The sequence below is a fragment of the Cyprinodon tularosa genome, unplaced genomic scaffold, assembly GCF_016077235.1.
Source record: "Cyprinodon tularosa strain WSP-4 unplaced genomic scaffold, ASM1607723v1 ctg210, whole genome shotgun sequence".
In the NCBI taxonomy this organism is placed as follows: Eukaryota; Metazoa; Chordata; class Actinopteri; order Cyprinodontiformes; family Cyprinodontidae; genus Cyprinodon; species Cyprinodon tularosa.
Window position 1 is genome coordinate 74,952 of NW_024038779.1, and position 14,491 is coordinate 89,442.

A 14,491-nucleotide genomic window follows, 5' to 3' on the forward strand; every position below is an offset into this window, starting at 1 on the left:
ATACAGCTTTGGCTGATAAAAGACAGCGGTGCTGGAGCAGCAGCATTTATAATTTAGTTACGCAAACACACACAATAAACATATAACCCAAATGATAAGGTGGTTTATGAAGAGCTACTGTTAAATATAACCTTTATCTCAGAGGAAACGCATACATACTGTTCCTTTACAAGGAATTAATTAAATTAACTAGGGCTTCCACTAACCATTGATCAATCTGTTTCCCTTTTTTTTTAATTAATCCATTAATAATGAGATAGCAAAAGTTGAAGATCTGTTTACTTGATATGCATCAGATGAAGCTAAAATTAGATAGATGAAGGTTTTTTATCTGAAATGCATGGCCTGTTTGAGGGTTTGTACACTTTATCCAATAAATATCCACTTGACAAAAGAGTTGAGAGATATTTAAACAATCACTTAATCATGATAAACCCAATAAGTTGTTCAAACCATAAAAATAACTAAGATAGAGAGGTGGATCGTTAAAGATAAAATGATAAATACAACTAGCAGTTCAGATTTTTTATTTTTGTCGATCTTGTTTATTAAAGGGTTTAAACATCAGATCAAAGTAAATTAAAATAAATAAATACTGCAGCATTGAAATGTGATGAATACTCGTATTTTAACTCTACTTTGGTAATTGCATTTTTTCGTTTGATCAGAGTCTAACTGTTGACACAAACAGAAACCAAAACCTGATGCACTTTACAGCAAACGGTTTGCTTCCCAGCTGGCAATCATTCTTGAAATCTCAACTTCTTATCACCTTCATTATCATCTTTATTTGTAGAGCGCTCTAAAACAGCTACAGGTGGAAAACAAAAAGTGGTGAACACACCTAAAAATAATAAAACCCAATATAAGAATAAAACAGCATTAAAATCTAAATAAGGCAAAAATAATATTTTCTTATGCTAAATAAGCAACGTCAAAACAACTAAGTCCTGCCTGTTAAAAGCCAGCAAATAAAAATACGTCTTGAGCCATGTTTTAAAATTATTCCATAAACGAGGAGCAGCCAGAGAGAAAGAGAAGGCTCTGGCCCCTCTGAGCTTCCTCTTAAACCTCAGTGCCTGCAGGAGCTGCTGTTCTGCTGACCTGAGGGACCGAGGAAGCAAGTAGGGCCGAAGAAGCTCAGAAAGATGGGGCAAGGTTATTTGGCTTAAAAAAAAAAGCTAACAATTTTAAAATCAACTCTATAATGCACCGGCAGCCAGTGGAGTGAGACCAGGACAGCAGTGATAAGATCAGGAGTCATATGTTTGTTATGCTCCAACTCTATTAAGAGCAGCACAGTAACAAAGCACAATATTCAGTTTTTCTTTTTCTTAAAAATTACCAATTACTCTACAGTCAGCTGCTAGTTGTATTGCTAAAAATTGGAATCCCAAACTTAGATCAGAGGATGCTCGGAGTCATCCCGTGCAAAGCAGACCGACTTTATTAGTAGCTTGATCTCCTAAACTCCTGTGGCCATTGGATCGATCAGGACAGTCTAGCTTCATGGAATAGACACAAGTCATCCATCACTAAGGGTTTATTCAAACCAAAGTCAAAATTTCTCAAAAGGTCAATCAGAAGTATCAGAGAGAAGATGGTTAGCCTTTTTTCACAGATTAGAGTCTAACCTAAATGCACTTCTGAGTGAAAGGTAAAAAAAAAAAGAATTACCAGAGAAATCAGAAATTTTGCTGAAAACTTTCTTTGGTAAACAGAAGCTGTTGCAGCTGCAAATGTAGGTCAACGTCATATTAAACTATGTTGATTAGAAATTTGACGCACCTTAAATCCATATCTAGGGGAATGCACCGAATGACAACCAAGTCTGCAAAGCAATCACTCTAACAACTCAAGTTGAATCTTTACCACAGCATGGCTTATATTTAAGTGAAATCTTACTGTAAGGAGAAATAAATGTCTCAAACAATTCTTTTATGTAACTTTTAACTAATGTATCAACATCCAAAACCTTCCTATGACTTTTACTGTACTTATATACGGCTTTGGGACAAAACTGGAAACTGAGTGGGACGACTTCAAGCTCAATAGACAGCAATCTCTCATTATCCCCGAACAGCAGAGAGCAACATAGTCCTTGGACAAGCTCTACGACTGAGTGGTTTGCAACAGCTGTTTTAGGTTCTTACAGTGGAAATGAGCAATAACACCATCAGGACTTAATTGTCGATAGCTGGAGGTGTTTAAAGGACAATAAGCTGAAAAGAGAGACGAGTAAAGGTTGATGACAAGATGTTTGTAGGAAGATATTACTCAAAACGACCCAAAATTATTTGTATCAGAAAAAAAATGTATTACGATAAACGATAATACTGAATTTAATCTTTTTTTCCTTTTTTTTAACTATCATTTAGCTTGTATGTTGATCCTCTTTAACAAGACTCATGCTGCAATAACTATGCTAAAAAAAAACAATATAGGGAGGGATGAGTGTAGATTGATTGAACCATTTTGTCAACCAGGCTCTTTAGAAGTAAGAAAGGTAGACATACGGAAAACAAACATGGAAAAAACATATCGAACTTGAGATAAATTTTGTATCATGCGATTAATTGACTTATTCATTGTGACAGACCCATCAGAGACATTTTCTCATGAAGCATTACTAACATGTCCTCAGTCTGACTTTGACGTCTCCCGCTGTCCATATTAGTTAGAGGGAGACTGAAAATACATTATGCAAGTTATTCAATAAAAAAATCCCAGAAAGATGCAAATCCTACCTGATGAGGGGCTGATAGGTTATTCCAGATGGCGTAGGACAAATATCTGCCTGCTGAAGCTTTTTTTTTTTTTATCCAGGGATTACAAATTCAGAGATTACAGGATATTTGCAGCAAATAAACCCTTCAAAGAGCAAGATTTTTTTTATTTTCACAAAGAGGGTTTTCTGATTTATATACTGTGACTTCATGAACAGTCATACTATTTAAACCATATTCAAACCAGAATATTTTCTTGTTTTTGTCACACTTTGTGTTTCTCTATATTGAAGTAATTGTCATATAAGACAAAGATAGCCAGAATAAATGCATAGTACTAGTAATGATTGTATGTAGTTAGATAAAAAAAACAAAAAAACACAAGCATCTAAACAAACATGGCTCTAAATGACATACGGCTGTTCCTTCTTTTGTAGGAAACAACTTTAATCAAGCGGGGATAAAAACTTGTCTTTTGCACCATCAAAGAATTTTAGCCCACCGTTCTCTGCCGAATTGCTTTAGTCAGCCATGTTGAAAGGAATGTGAGCAGGCAAGGGAGGTTTAAGTTATGGCAAGGCGTTTCAATTTGAGATAAGTCTGGACATTAGGGGCAAATTCTTAAGTTTGATAGTCCTTTTTTCAACTTGACCTTATGGTCAGAAATTGATGGCATTGTTCTTTAATACTGTAGACAGTGTTTCCCAACCTTTTTTAACTTGTGTACCTTTTTGGGCATTTTGTCAAATACAAAATAAAAGCATATCATAAATCTGCCTTTTTAAGACTAGAGCTCTTCTGAGTAACTTCCTTGCAATCACATACAAACTTGATGAATTGAAACAAAAATACTTAACAAAAATTATAATCATACTGACTCCATTTATTTGACTTTGATTTCAACATTATGACACCTGAGCTGCTCTGATGAGCTTCGATAGCTCAGTGGGCTGATACCAGGCTGTTCTCTAGATCCAGTCTCTTCCTCTGCTTGGTTTTGATTAGTGTCAAAGCTGAAGGTAAACTTACTTTTTGGTTGAAAAAGAAAAAAATCTTGTTTTATAATAATTTAGTTGTCCTTTACTTCTTTGCATTTTATGACCTCTTGGATGAGCTATTAATGCACTCAGAGTAATTTGGTATAGGTGGGACAATGCAGGGAATGTTCACAAGGTTCCTTTTTTTCTGTATTGGGGAAACTTGCTCTTATTTTGGTTTGCTGGAGTCCAAATAATCTAGTAAATGCCTTCTAAAACCTTTAAAGGCTGATAAATGCTAACTTTGTTTCTCATTTCTTACATTACTTTAGACATGCTCCCTTTCATGGATGGGTTGTTTGTACAAGTCTCTGAGCAGTACTGCTTGGGTCTTGTGAGCTAAACATGATAAAAAAAAATAAAAAAAATAAACACTGGCAATTTAGTTTTCCAGCAATCTCTTATTTTTTGCCGACATTTATCCTCTGACTGGAGCTAACAATAATTTTGTAGTCATCCAGCCAGAAACCACAACTTATTTGATAATAAGGACAACTTGTACCCTCATAGAGCTCCTTACCAAAAATTTATCAACATAATATCAGTGGATGAAAAAAAAAAAATTACAAAAACTAAACAAAACATTTTTTACTTTTGAAATGTAAACTTTTTTTTGTACATTTAAATATTTCCAGAAGTAGAAATAATTTTTCCATTTATATTTTCTTTTCAGGATGAGTGCCTAGTCTTTTCTCTAAATAAATAGAATAATTTTAATATACTGCCTTTTGTCTGTACTTAGATCATAAAACTTGTTCTATAATGTGAAAAATGTAAATTTGGTAAAAAAAATAAAATAAAAAAAGGAAAAGAAAAGCAAAAGAAAAGAGAAAAGGGAAATACACTTTCAACAGTTTACAATTTCCTTATTGTAGAATTTTTTTATTTCAACAGAATACCTACAAAATACTAGGATAAAAAAAGCTCAGTTTGAAAAAATAAATTCAAAATTTGGACAATATTCAATTATTTTAACAGTTAAATGCCTAAAAGTCCATTTTAAAAATAGACTTTCAAATTCCTTCAAGCTTCTCTACAGATTTCCTCTCCTTTAATACATCATTAGAGCTGAGAACAACCACTGCTGTCAAAATGTGGACATTTCATCAGCTCAAAACATTAAAATTAGCATCATGATGATAAGTAGCTTACATAATCCAAAGATTTAGATATGGGTTTCATAATACCATGGCCTGTAAAGAGAGAGAAAAAAATTCTCAGGCAAAAACCAATGAAAAAAACGCCATGGACTAAAAGCAGAGTGTGGTTTCCTCTACTTCTGCACCTGTCTTCTGCAGCAAACCAGAACTAACCATTCAAGGTTTGCATGAGATTGGTAAGTGAATGCTGTCTGGCAGGAGCTGATGATTTATGAGCACGTTACAGAGTCCAAAGAGTGGAGCGGCTGTGTGACAGACAGCAACCTGACAGAGAAATAGGCTGGAAGGCAGTGATAAAAATATAGCCAGACAGGTAAAGCAATCCAGACATATTCATATCTTCTTTCACTGCTACTTTAGTCGACCTTAGAAGCTTCTGGTTTCATCAAATTTAGTAAAGATGCACAAATGTGCACCAGCCTTAACACTAAGGGGTTTAATTTTACTTTTTATCTCCACAGGATAGTGACCAAAACCTTTTCTGGTTGAGTTTTTACAAACAGCATCTAATTTATTTTTAATTCACCTTAGGTTAAACAAAGCAGACAGGCACGCCTTCTGCTAACCTAGATTAAGTCAACAGCAATGCCACAGCTAAACAGGGCAGAAAAAAAAAACAGGGTGTGCTAACAAAGAGCATCCTGTAACTTTCCTTATCACCAAGGGAGCACTGATTATTGCACAGTGAGTCAAGAGGGCTCAGAGCCACATATGCGGTCATACATTTGTGATAATGAAAGGGTGATGTCTGCAAACAAATTCCTCCTGATGCTGCAGGGGTTTCCGTGCACCTTATCTAGTGCACTTTGTGCAGGTTTTCATTTGTAAAAGGCAGTTAACAGGTTATGAGAAGAGCTGGGCTCATATCTGCTAAAACCACATGGTGCGACTGCATCAGAGGCTGAGGAAGTACATTTTCACTGGGGATACAGAACGGCAGTTCCTGCTGCCATGGATAAATATATAGAAACTTGAAGGGATGGACAGCAGAGGCGTAGCCAGAAAATCCTAATAGGGGTGGCCAGTCAATAACCAATAAACATTGGATGGTGGACGAAAGCCACCAGAACCTCAGGGTCAATCTACACTGTTCCAACAGAAACATGCACAACATCTTTATTTTCTAAATAAAGACAAACTATACTCTCCTGCAGCCTTTGCTAACAAATAGACGCATATATTTAAACATCTATGCTGTGTAAATAAAAGGTATAGTGGACAAAATTCTTTCAGGTTTGAATTCTGGGGTGAACATATTTCAATCGTAATTACCTACTTTTATCAATATTCATTCTGCAATATCCACATTTAAAGAATTTTTATGTTATTATTAAAGTAGTTATTTATCTATAATTTCACTGAAGACTCATAGATGACTTGCAGAGGCATTTTATCTTTACACCAAATAATTCAAAATTTTGTTCTGAAAACAGCATGAATTCTGTATCTATCATATTTAATGTTTGTATATTGATGAGCATAATTAACTGCAGTGTTTCTGTTGTCAAATAGGTTTTAATATATGAAAAATTTAAATGTTTAATAAGTTTGAACATTCTTCCGAGTATTATTGCTGCAACAGTCTGTATTACAGGAAAAAAAATGGTAGGGGTGGCCACATAGGTGGTCAATGATTGGCTAAGGCCACCCCTGGTCCCCAATCTAGCACCGCCCCTGATGGACAGAACAGATGGGTGAGATTTGAAAGGTGCAAAATAATGTTGGAAGGACTGACCCAACTGAGCCAGGCTTTTTACAAGTGTTATAAGCCCAACAATGTAAAAAAAAAAAAAAAAAAAAAAAAAAAAATTAAATCAGACAAATAAATGTAGAATTACTTAAGTAAACAAGGAAATCATAAAGAATTAAACGTTTGATGTAGGAAAAAATGGATTTTAAAAATCCTTTTATATATATTTTTTTATTATCTTCAGACTGTCGCTCCAAATGAAGTAGATCCTGACAGATGATTGGTCAGCTGGCTGTCAAAGCATTAGCCCCACCCACTACCTGATTGGCATGTGTCTTGTATAATAAAAAATGTTTGACCCACCTTCATAGTTTAATGAGAAATTCCTATGAATAAATCAAACAGTTTGCATGAGCAGAAAGTCTCCTGCTGTAAATTCCGCAGCATGTCCCTCAGCAGCCTGTGAATCACAGCACCAAGGGGTGAAGCATCAAAGGCTGGATGGATCTCTGCTGCTCGGTCATGCTTCTCTCCATAGGAGACTACATGTGCGCGCATGCAGCCCTACATGTCATTAAGGTCTGCTTACATCGGAAACATGTCCAATCACCTTAAAGCTCCGGGTATTTGTCCCCTGCACATCAAATGACCTTATCGTTGAAGATGAATCGCGTCTCACCGTATGTCTCCTTGTAGGCTGGGACGGTGACATCCTGCAGCGTCTCCGTCCAGCCCTCCTCCTCCGCCTGACTGCGGGTGAGGGAGCCCGGTGGACCGCTGCTTCCGCCGGTACCCCCACCGCCAGACCCCCCGCTGTGGCCGCACTCCTTATCCCCTCGTTTCTGATGATGATGATGGTGGTGGTGATGATGGTGCCGCTCATCATCGGCCGCCTCGGCTATGTAGTTGTCTGAGTCGGAGTCTCCGGAGGTGCTGTAGAAGGGATTGTCGCTGCTGTCATCCCCGGACTCTCCGAACACATCGTCGGATATCTGCAGGCTCTCGTACCGGGAGCGGGCCGCTTCCAGTAGGGACAGCGCCTTCCGGCCGCACTCGGCCATCTCTCTCAGCAGTGATGCTCCTCTCTCTCTCTCTACCTCAGTCTGTCACCACCTCTTTCCTGGCGCGCAGGTAGTCACGATGTAGCAGGAACAATGATGAGTGTTCACTGTGACAGCTGCACCATACCTTGGCCTGAGAAGCTATGCATTTAAATCCAGCTTCCTCTCCCGGCTTAGATTCAGAGCCTGTCGGCAGCAGATGAAAGCTGTTCTTAAGGGTCCGGAAATAATTCCGCCCCCTGCTGCGCCGACAGGGCTGCACTGTGGGCAGCGCTCAGCATCCGGGTAGAGAAACGCTCTGCAGGCTCCAGCAAGGAGCAGAAGGAGTAGTATCTGTCATCACCTGACTCTGATCCCCTCCAGCGGCGACCAATAAGATCACATTTCCTGATCCACACGTAAATGTACGGAGGATTAGGGCCACTGAAAAAACAAAAAAAAGTTAACTGATTTTAAATTTTTATTTCAGTTTGAGATAAAAGTCAGAATTCTGAGATTAAAAGTCAAAATTTTGACTTTTCTTCTCAAAATTCTGACTTTTCTCTCAAAATTCTGACCTTTTCTTAGAATTCTAACTTTTTTCTTAGAATTTTGAATTCAATCTCAAAATTCTGACTTTTTCCCCACAATTCTGGGTGTGGAGGCCCAGTGGTTATGGTATAGGGCTTTGGATCCTGAGGTTGTGAGTTCGATCCCCTACTCCAGCCGACTGCCACTCTGGCTCCCTGAGCAAGACCCTTAACCCCACACTGCTCCCCAGGCGCCGCACAATGGCAGCCCACTGCTCCCCAAGGGGATGTGTTAATGCAGAGAATTCATTTCGTTGCTCTGTTTTTTTTTTATCTATTTAAGCTCAGAATTCTGTCTTTTTCTCAGAATTCTGTTTCTTCTGAATTCTGACTTTAATTTCAGAATTCTGACTGAATTCTGACAGCTAACAAACATGACAGCATTAAGCTGTCTGTTTTAGAGACTAGCTCTCTTGTTTTAATCACCTTCTGCTCTTCCATTAATGAAATAGCATCACCAGGGACCTGTCTGACAGGTAAAAAGTCACCTAATTCTGTAATTTTCCACCAATGGGTTACTGGCCCTCCCAAACAACTCACATCTTTGTCAGTAAAGCTAAGTGCTCCCACATCTCTTCCTTCATGGTGACATTAAGATCCAAAATTCTGAGATTAAAGTCAGAATTCTGAGAAAAAAGTCAGAATTTCAGAAAAAAAAAGTCAGAATGCTGAGATTAAAGTCAGAATTCTGGGAAAAAAAAGTAAGAAATCAGGGAAAAGAGTCAGAATTCTGAGAATAAAGTCAGAATTCTGAGAAAAAAAGTCAGAATTTCAGAAAAAAAAGTCAGAATGCTGGGATTAAATTCAGAATTCTAGAAAAAAAAAGGTAAGAAATCAGGGAAAAGAGTCAGAATTCTGAGAATAAAGTCAGAAGTCTGAGACAAAAGTCAGAATTTCAGAAAAAAAAAAAGAACAGAATGCTGAGATTAAAGTCAGAATTCTGGCAAAAAAAAAAAAGTAAGAAATCAGGGAAAAGGGTCAGAATTTTGAGTATAAAGTCAGAATTCTGAGAAAAAAGTCAGAAATTTGAGAAAAAAGTCAGAATTCTGAGTAGAAGCTCACTACTAACATAAAATGTAAAAAAATGTTCAATTTTTTCAGTGGCCCGAATTATCTTCCGTATAAATGAGTAGATTCAAAATACAACAAATGCTGATCTCAGTAATGGGTAAAATGTGGCATTATCTGGACAATAATAAGATATATAGATATATTTCCAGATAATACATGTGGCACAGATTAGATGTAAATAACAAAAAATAAATAAAAAAGCAAAAATAAATACAAGTATCTTTCTATAGGATCCTAATATATTTCTATTCCATTTCTAATAAATACAGAAATTCATAAATATTTTGGTTATTTACACAAAGTTACAAACAACAAGTGTCAACTGTGCTTCAGATAAAGCAGGGGTGGAGCTAGATGGAGGGCCAGGGGTGGCCAAGGCCAACCTCAGCCAATAATTGACCACCCCTAACATTGTTTCCCTATAATACAGATGGTGGCAGCAGTAATACTCTCGAGTGAAACATTCTAACTTTAATTGTCAAATGTTAACAGTTACTTGACAACAAAAACCCTGTGTTTAATTATGCTCATCAATATACTAACAATGATGATAAATACAGAATTCATGCCCTTTTAGAACTAAGTTTTGTCTTATGAGATAAAGAGAAAATTATGTCTCTGCAAGTCATATGAGTCTTCAGAGATAACCACTTTAATAATGAGTTATCCATTTGATGCAGCCATTAGTACATGTGAATATTGATTTTATGCAGAACGATTATTGATAAGATGTTTGTCCCAGAACTCCTGAAATTTTAAAACCTGAATTTTGTCCACTACACCTTTAATTTAGACAGCATTGATGTTTAAATATATGTGTCTATATGTTAGCAAAGGCTGTAGGAAAGTATATTTAGTCTTTATTTAGAAAATATGGATGTTGTGGTTCTTCCATTTACCCTGAGGTTCTGGTGCCTATACGCTTTCGGCCACCCCTCAGTGTACCTTGGTTATTGCCTGGCTACACCTCCGATATAAAGTACATAAATAAATACCTATAGATCGCAATAATGCTTGGTTGATTGCTTAAAAAAATATAAGTAAACTAATCCTTCTATCAAATTTTATACCTGATACTAAAAATATACACTTTACATGAATTGAAATTTGTCTAAAAGAAGCTCACCATCGTTGCTCATAGTTATTTTTTTGATTTAATATCTGATTTAGAAATGTATTTAATGGACATGATTAAAATCCAGATGAAAGTGACAGTGTTCCCAGGCTTTGTTACTAATAAAACCAAACATCACATTACTGTATGGCTGTAAGGCATTAAAGCAAAAAAGGCTTCAATCCAACAAGCAAAAATAATGGTTGAAGTGATACAAGTTAAATAAATTTACTTAAAGTAAAAAAAAATTCTAACTCAAATGTTTAATGTGTAAATGATTATTAAAACACAACTTCACTCATATTCAATAAATTCATAGGTTCCAGTGAGACGCATTTTTCAGCTTAAAATTACCTTTTGCAGATGTGAAAAATACTTAATATTAAGGACACATACCTGATTTTATTGGTCATATGAAATTGTCTAAGTTAATAGTGTTTTTATTGGTTGAAAGTGAAAAATTATCAAAATGAACAAAGATCAAGGCCAGAAAAAAAAGTCAGTAATTAAAATATTAAATGTGGCATAGTGAATTTATTTACCAAACCAAAACACAACTTCAGTAGAATTTGAACTATTAAAACATTCTTAAAATACTTAACTGAAAGATTTTAACAGACTTTAAAAGGCCTGAAATTTTCACAAAAATTTTATTATTACAAAAGTGAATTTCTCAAACAGTTTTACTAAAGTCTTCATCTCTCTTTGCAATATCAGAAAGACAGCCAGTCATGTAAAATAAAAAAATAAAAAAATAGAATATTGTGGATAACCTCAGAATCCATTTTTTCAACCTCAACGTCCTCTCAAATAAAACGATATGGACAATCCAAAACGAGAACCTTGAGGCAATGGGCCACTGGGGCTGTAAAAGTTCTTCCATACCAAAAATAAATCTTTATATTCAACAGATTGTAAACGTACATTATTCATTCCATAGTCAGAATTTCTGACGGCTGAAATGAGCGATAAGCTCATGTTGAACAGTAAATGAACCTCGGCGAGATGAACTGCATGGAGCTGAGAGTTTAAGAACTCTGCAGCTTTTGTCCAGTTGATTGAACCAAGTCTTGGACTTCATGATGTTTCAATCTGCCAGTCACAAGAAATAAGAAAAATAGGTTATTATGGGCTATAAGGAAAGAATTTCAAATCAACCACGCACATTAAAAAACATGGTAAGATGATAGACTGAGAAACACACAAATTGTATTGATGATTTATGATGGATATGACTGTTTAACCATCTTTCACCTGATACATTCATTTATTTGATCAAACAAACAGAGCTACATCTTTCCCTATATGTTTTTTCTTAGAATAATGCAGCTTTACTACAACCATACAGTATGACCTAGCGAAAACTTAATATTACAGATTATTTGAATGCTTCTATCAAACGGTTATAGAAAAAAAAGGTTTGCATGATTGTCAATACATTCATGATAATTACAGAGGGTAGTAGCAGCAGATTTTAGTCAAATGCATGGTGACCGACTCCGTAAAAGCAGGAGTGTTGGTCCTCTATTATTCTGAAGTATTACGGTGGACAGTAGCTGCCTGTCATTGTAATTAGGGCTGCAATTAACGATTATTTTACAAATCGATTAATCTCTTGATTTTTTTTTTTTTATTAATCGGATAGCAAAAGGCTTTATAGCAGAAGACTTCTTAAAAATTAAACCATGTGAAACTAAAACTTGAGGAGTTCTGGATAGAGCATATTGACAGACAAAAATGTTTTTTTAATCTAAATGCAAAATGCGCACAAAATTGTATGCAATGTTGGTATAACTGCAGCTCTATCAGCTAAAGGCATGTTGTGCCCTCTATACTCCAGTTAATGATTAATCGATTACTATATTAGTTGCTGATTATTTCAATAATCGATCAATCACGATTAATCCGATGAATTGTTTCAGCCCTAATTGTAATCTATATATATATATATATATGTATATATATATATATATATATATATATATATATATATATATATATATATATATATAGATAGATAGATAGATAGATAGATAGATAGATAGATATAAAAAGCTGTCATATGTGGATGCACTGTACATACCGTATATATCCCATGCACCTTTTTTCTTGCTTTAGCACCTTCTTCTTCTGTTTTTGACTATTTGAGCCAATGTAGTGAGTAAATTTCTCCACTATGTGATCCATAAAATCAATTCATCAATCAATAATCCACAAATTTAAAGATCTGTGAGAGCCGAGGCAATCAGCTATTAGCTATGACCTGATGCATAAGAGAAAAAAGATTCAATTTGGAAATAATTGAGTTATTGGAGTCATCTTTTGTTGAGTCTGCACTTTTATTTATATATTTTTTTAATCTGATTTATTTTAGAAGCTTTAGAAATTCATACCTCTGTAGGTATTAAACCTCTGTAAAAGACAAAAGCACCAATGATATGTTACAGGTAACTGATCAGTATTTTTAAAATTATCTTCAAGCTTATCCCCATATTTACTAATGGAAATTAGTAACGTAGTGTCCCTGTATTCCACTTTCGCTTTAATTTACTTTTAGTGTGTGCATATTTCAAGAAATAATTTTTCATTGGACACAGATGCAATTCTGTCTTCAATTGCAATTATGTCAAATGCATCCGCTAATAGCTGATCATGGGTTTCCCTTCTTGGAACTGATAAGCCTTTACAACTGATAGATGAACCCACCGGATTCCTGGAGCAGCTGGATCTGCATTTCTCCTGAAATCATTCCTCTAGCATCTAGGTCATCCAAAAGTGAGTTTAAAGCTTCCTTCTGTCGTCTTTCCCGATCCTTAGCATTCCGGAGTTGGCGTTCCAGTTCCTCAATTCGTGCGTGAGCATCAGATATCTTCTTCTTTATCTGGTTAGGATCGAGGGCGTAATGATGATCCTACGAAAGGAATCAGAACAAACATTGGATGTAAAAGTGCTCTGAATAGTTGCAATTTTGGGGAAGATACACATTTCAAATCCTGTATAATTTAGATTTACACTTCTTCCCTGTGTGCAACTCTGTTAGTTTATCACAATAAACGTACATGAATAATTGTGTTCTTTAAACAAGAAAAAGTTTAATTTATGTCATACTTATGCAAATGATTATACTAACAGAAAGTGACGGTTTTGGAGGTTCAGGACACTTTGGAGCAGGGACCGGATCCTTGATTGGTTCCAACGCACGACTTGATGTCCTTGTTGACCGAATTTTAACAGGCTTCTACAGATTCAATGAAACATTCAAAAACAAACAAAAACAAAACATGATTACTTTAAGTATTAGATGTATATTTTGTTAAAACAATATTGTGTGCACAAACCTTCTTTAGGTGTTTTGGAAAAGATGTGAAAACAGAAGGGATTACACCTTCCCTCAATCGAACAGTTTGTCCAGTTCGGTCAAAATCAGCTTCAGTGAAGTGCTCACTGCAGAGGACTGTGTTATTAGATGGCTTGAAGTCCATCCGTCTGGAAACTAAGATCCAGGCTTTCCTGAGTCCAGGATCTTTGGGAAACCTTCAAAAGCATCATTGATGTTATGTTCACTTTAAACTGCAGCAATGATTTACTGAGTGTGTATGAAGTTAACCACGTGAAGCATGTTTTGGTTTGCATCTATAATCAAAATATACCTGTTTACAACAGATATAAACTTACTGATGAAAAGTTATCCCTCGATGTTTACTTAACGTTGTGCGTTTGCTTTTGCAGCCATACGCCGAACACGACACCGGCATATTAGATTGTGGTTATCTTTATAACAAAATAAAAAAAGCTCTACTCGCCTGCTGTCCACGTTGACCTACCTAAGATGGCGGACACGGAGACGTACGTCTCATGAGTAGCAAATACTGCGTATCACCGTTTTTTTTACGATCGGGGATTTTTTGTTGCACTCTTTGAGTAGAGTTAAATCCTTACGACCAATTAAAGTGAATAAAATATGTGAATAAAATATATAATCGGGAAATTCCCTAAAGCGACGGAACAACGCTCCTCGTCGTCTCATAGGTGGATGAAACGGATGAAACCTCCAGCCTTTAGA

General features: G+C 35.9%; 2 protein-coding genes across 2 annotated transcripts in view; both read right to left on the reverse strand.

The window, feature by feature from the left end:
* The window catches only part of pgbd5 (piggyBac transposable element derived 5), a 30,210-nt gene extending 22,212 nt beyond the window's left edge, over window positions 1–7,998 (reverse strand). Inside the window, exon 1 of the mRNA XM_038285468.1 lies at window positions 7,293–7,998. Within this exon, the coding sequence (XP_038141396.1) occupies window positions 7,293–7,674 (382 nt within the window). The 5' untranslated portion in view covers window positions 7,675–7,998. The remainder of the gene's footprint in view (window positions 1–7,292) is intronic.
* Window positions 7,999–11,061: 3,063 nt separating this feature from the next.
* On the reverse strand, window positions 11,062–14,486 carry LOC119783785 (THAP domain-containing protein 6-like). Its single transcript, XM_038285463.1, has 5 exons — window positions 14,104–14,486; window positions 13,767–13,962; window positions 13,559–13,666; window positions 13,135–13,339; window positions 11,062–11,520 (listed from the first exon to the last, which is right to left on the reverse strand). Exons 1-5 carry the CDS (start codon window positions 14,181–14,183, stop codon window positions 11,516–11,518), a joined length of 594 nt encoding a protein of 197 aa, XP_038141391.1. The 5' UTR covers window positions 14,184–14,486; the 3' UTR covers window positions 11,062–11,515.
* Between the last annotated feature and the right edge of the window lie 5 nt (window positions 14,487–14,491).

Excerpts from the sequence above, each read along its gene's own strand:
- LOC119783785 (XM_038285463.1), bottom strand. The coding sequence starts at position 14,183 with ATGCCGGTGTCGTGTTCGGCGTATGGCTGCAAAAGCAAACGCACAACG. Across the intron at positions 13,963-14,103 it reads CGAGGGATAACTTTTCATCA|GTTTCCCAAAGATCCTGGAC; the intron begins GTAAGTTTATAT and ends ATGCTTTTGAAG. Across the intron at positions 13,667-13,766 it reads TTCCAAAACACCTAAAGAAG|AAGCCTGTTAAAATTCGGTC; the intron begins GTTTGTGCACAC and ends TTGAATCTGTAG.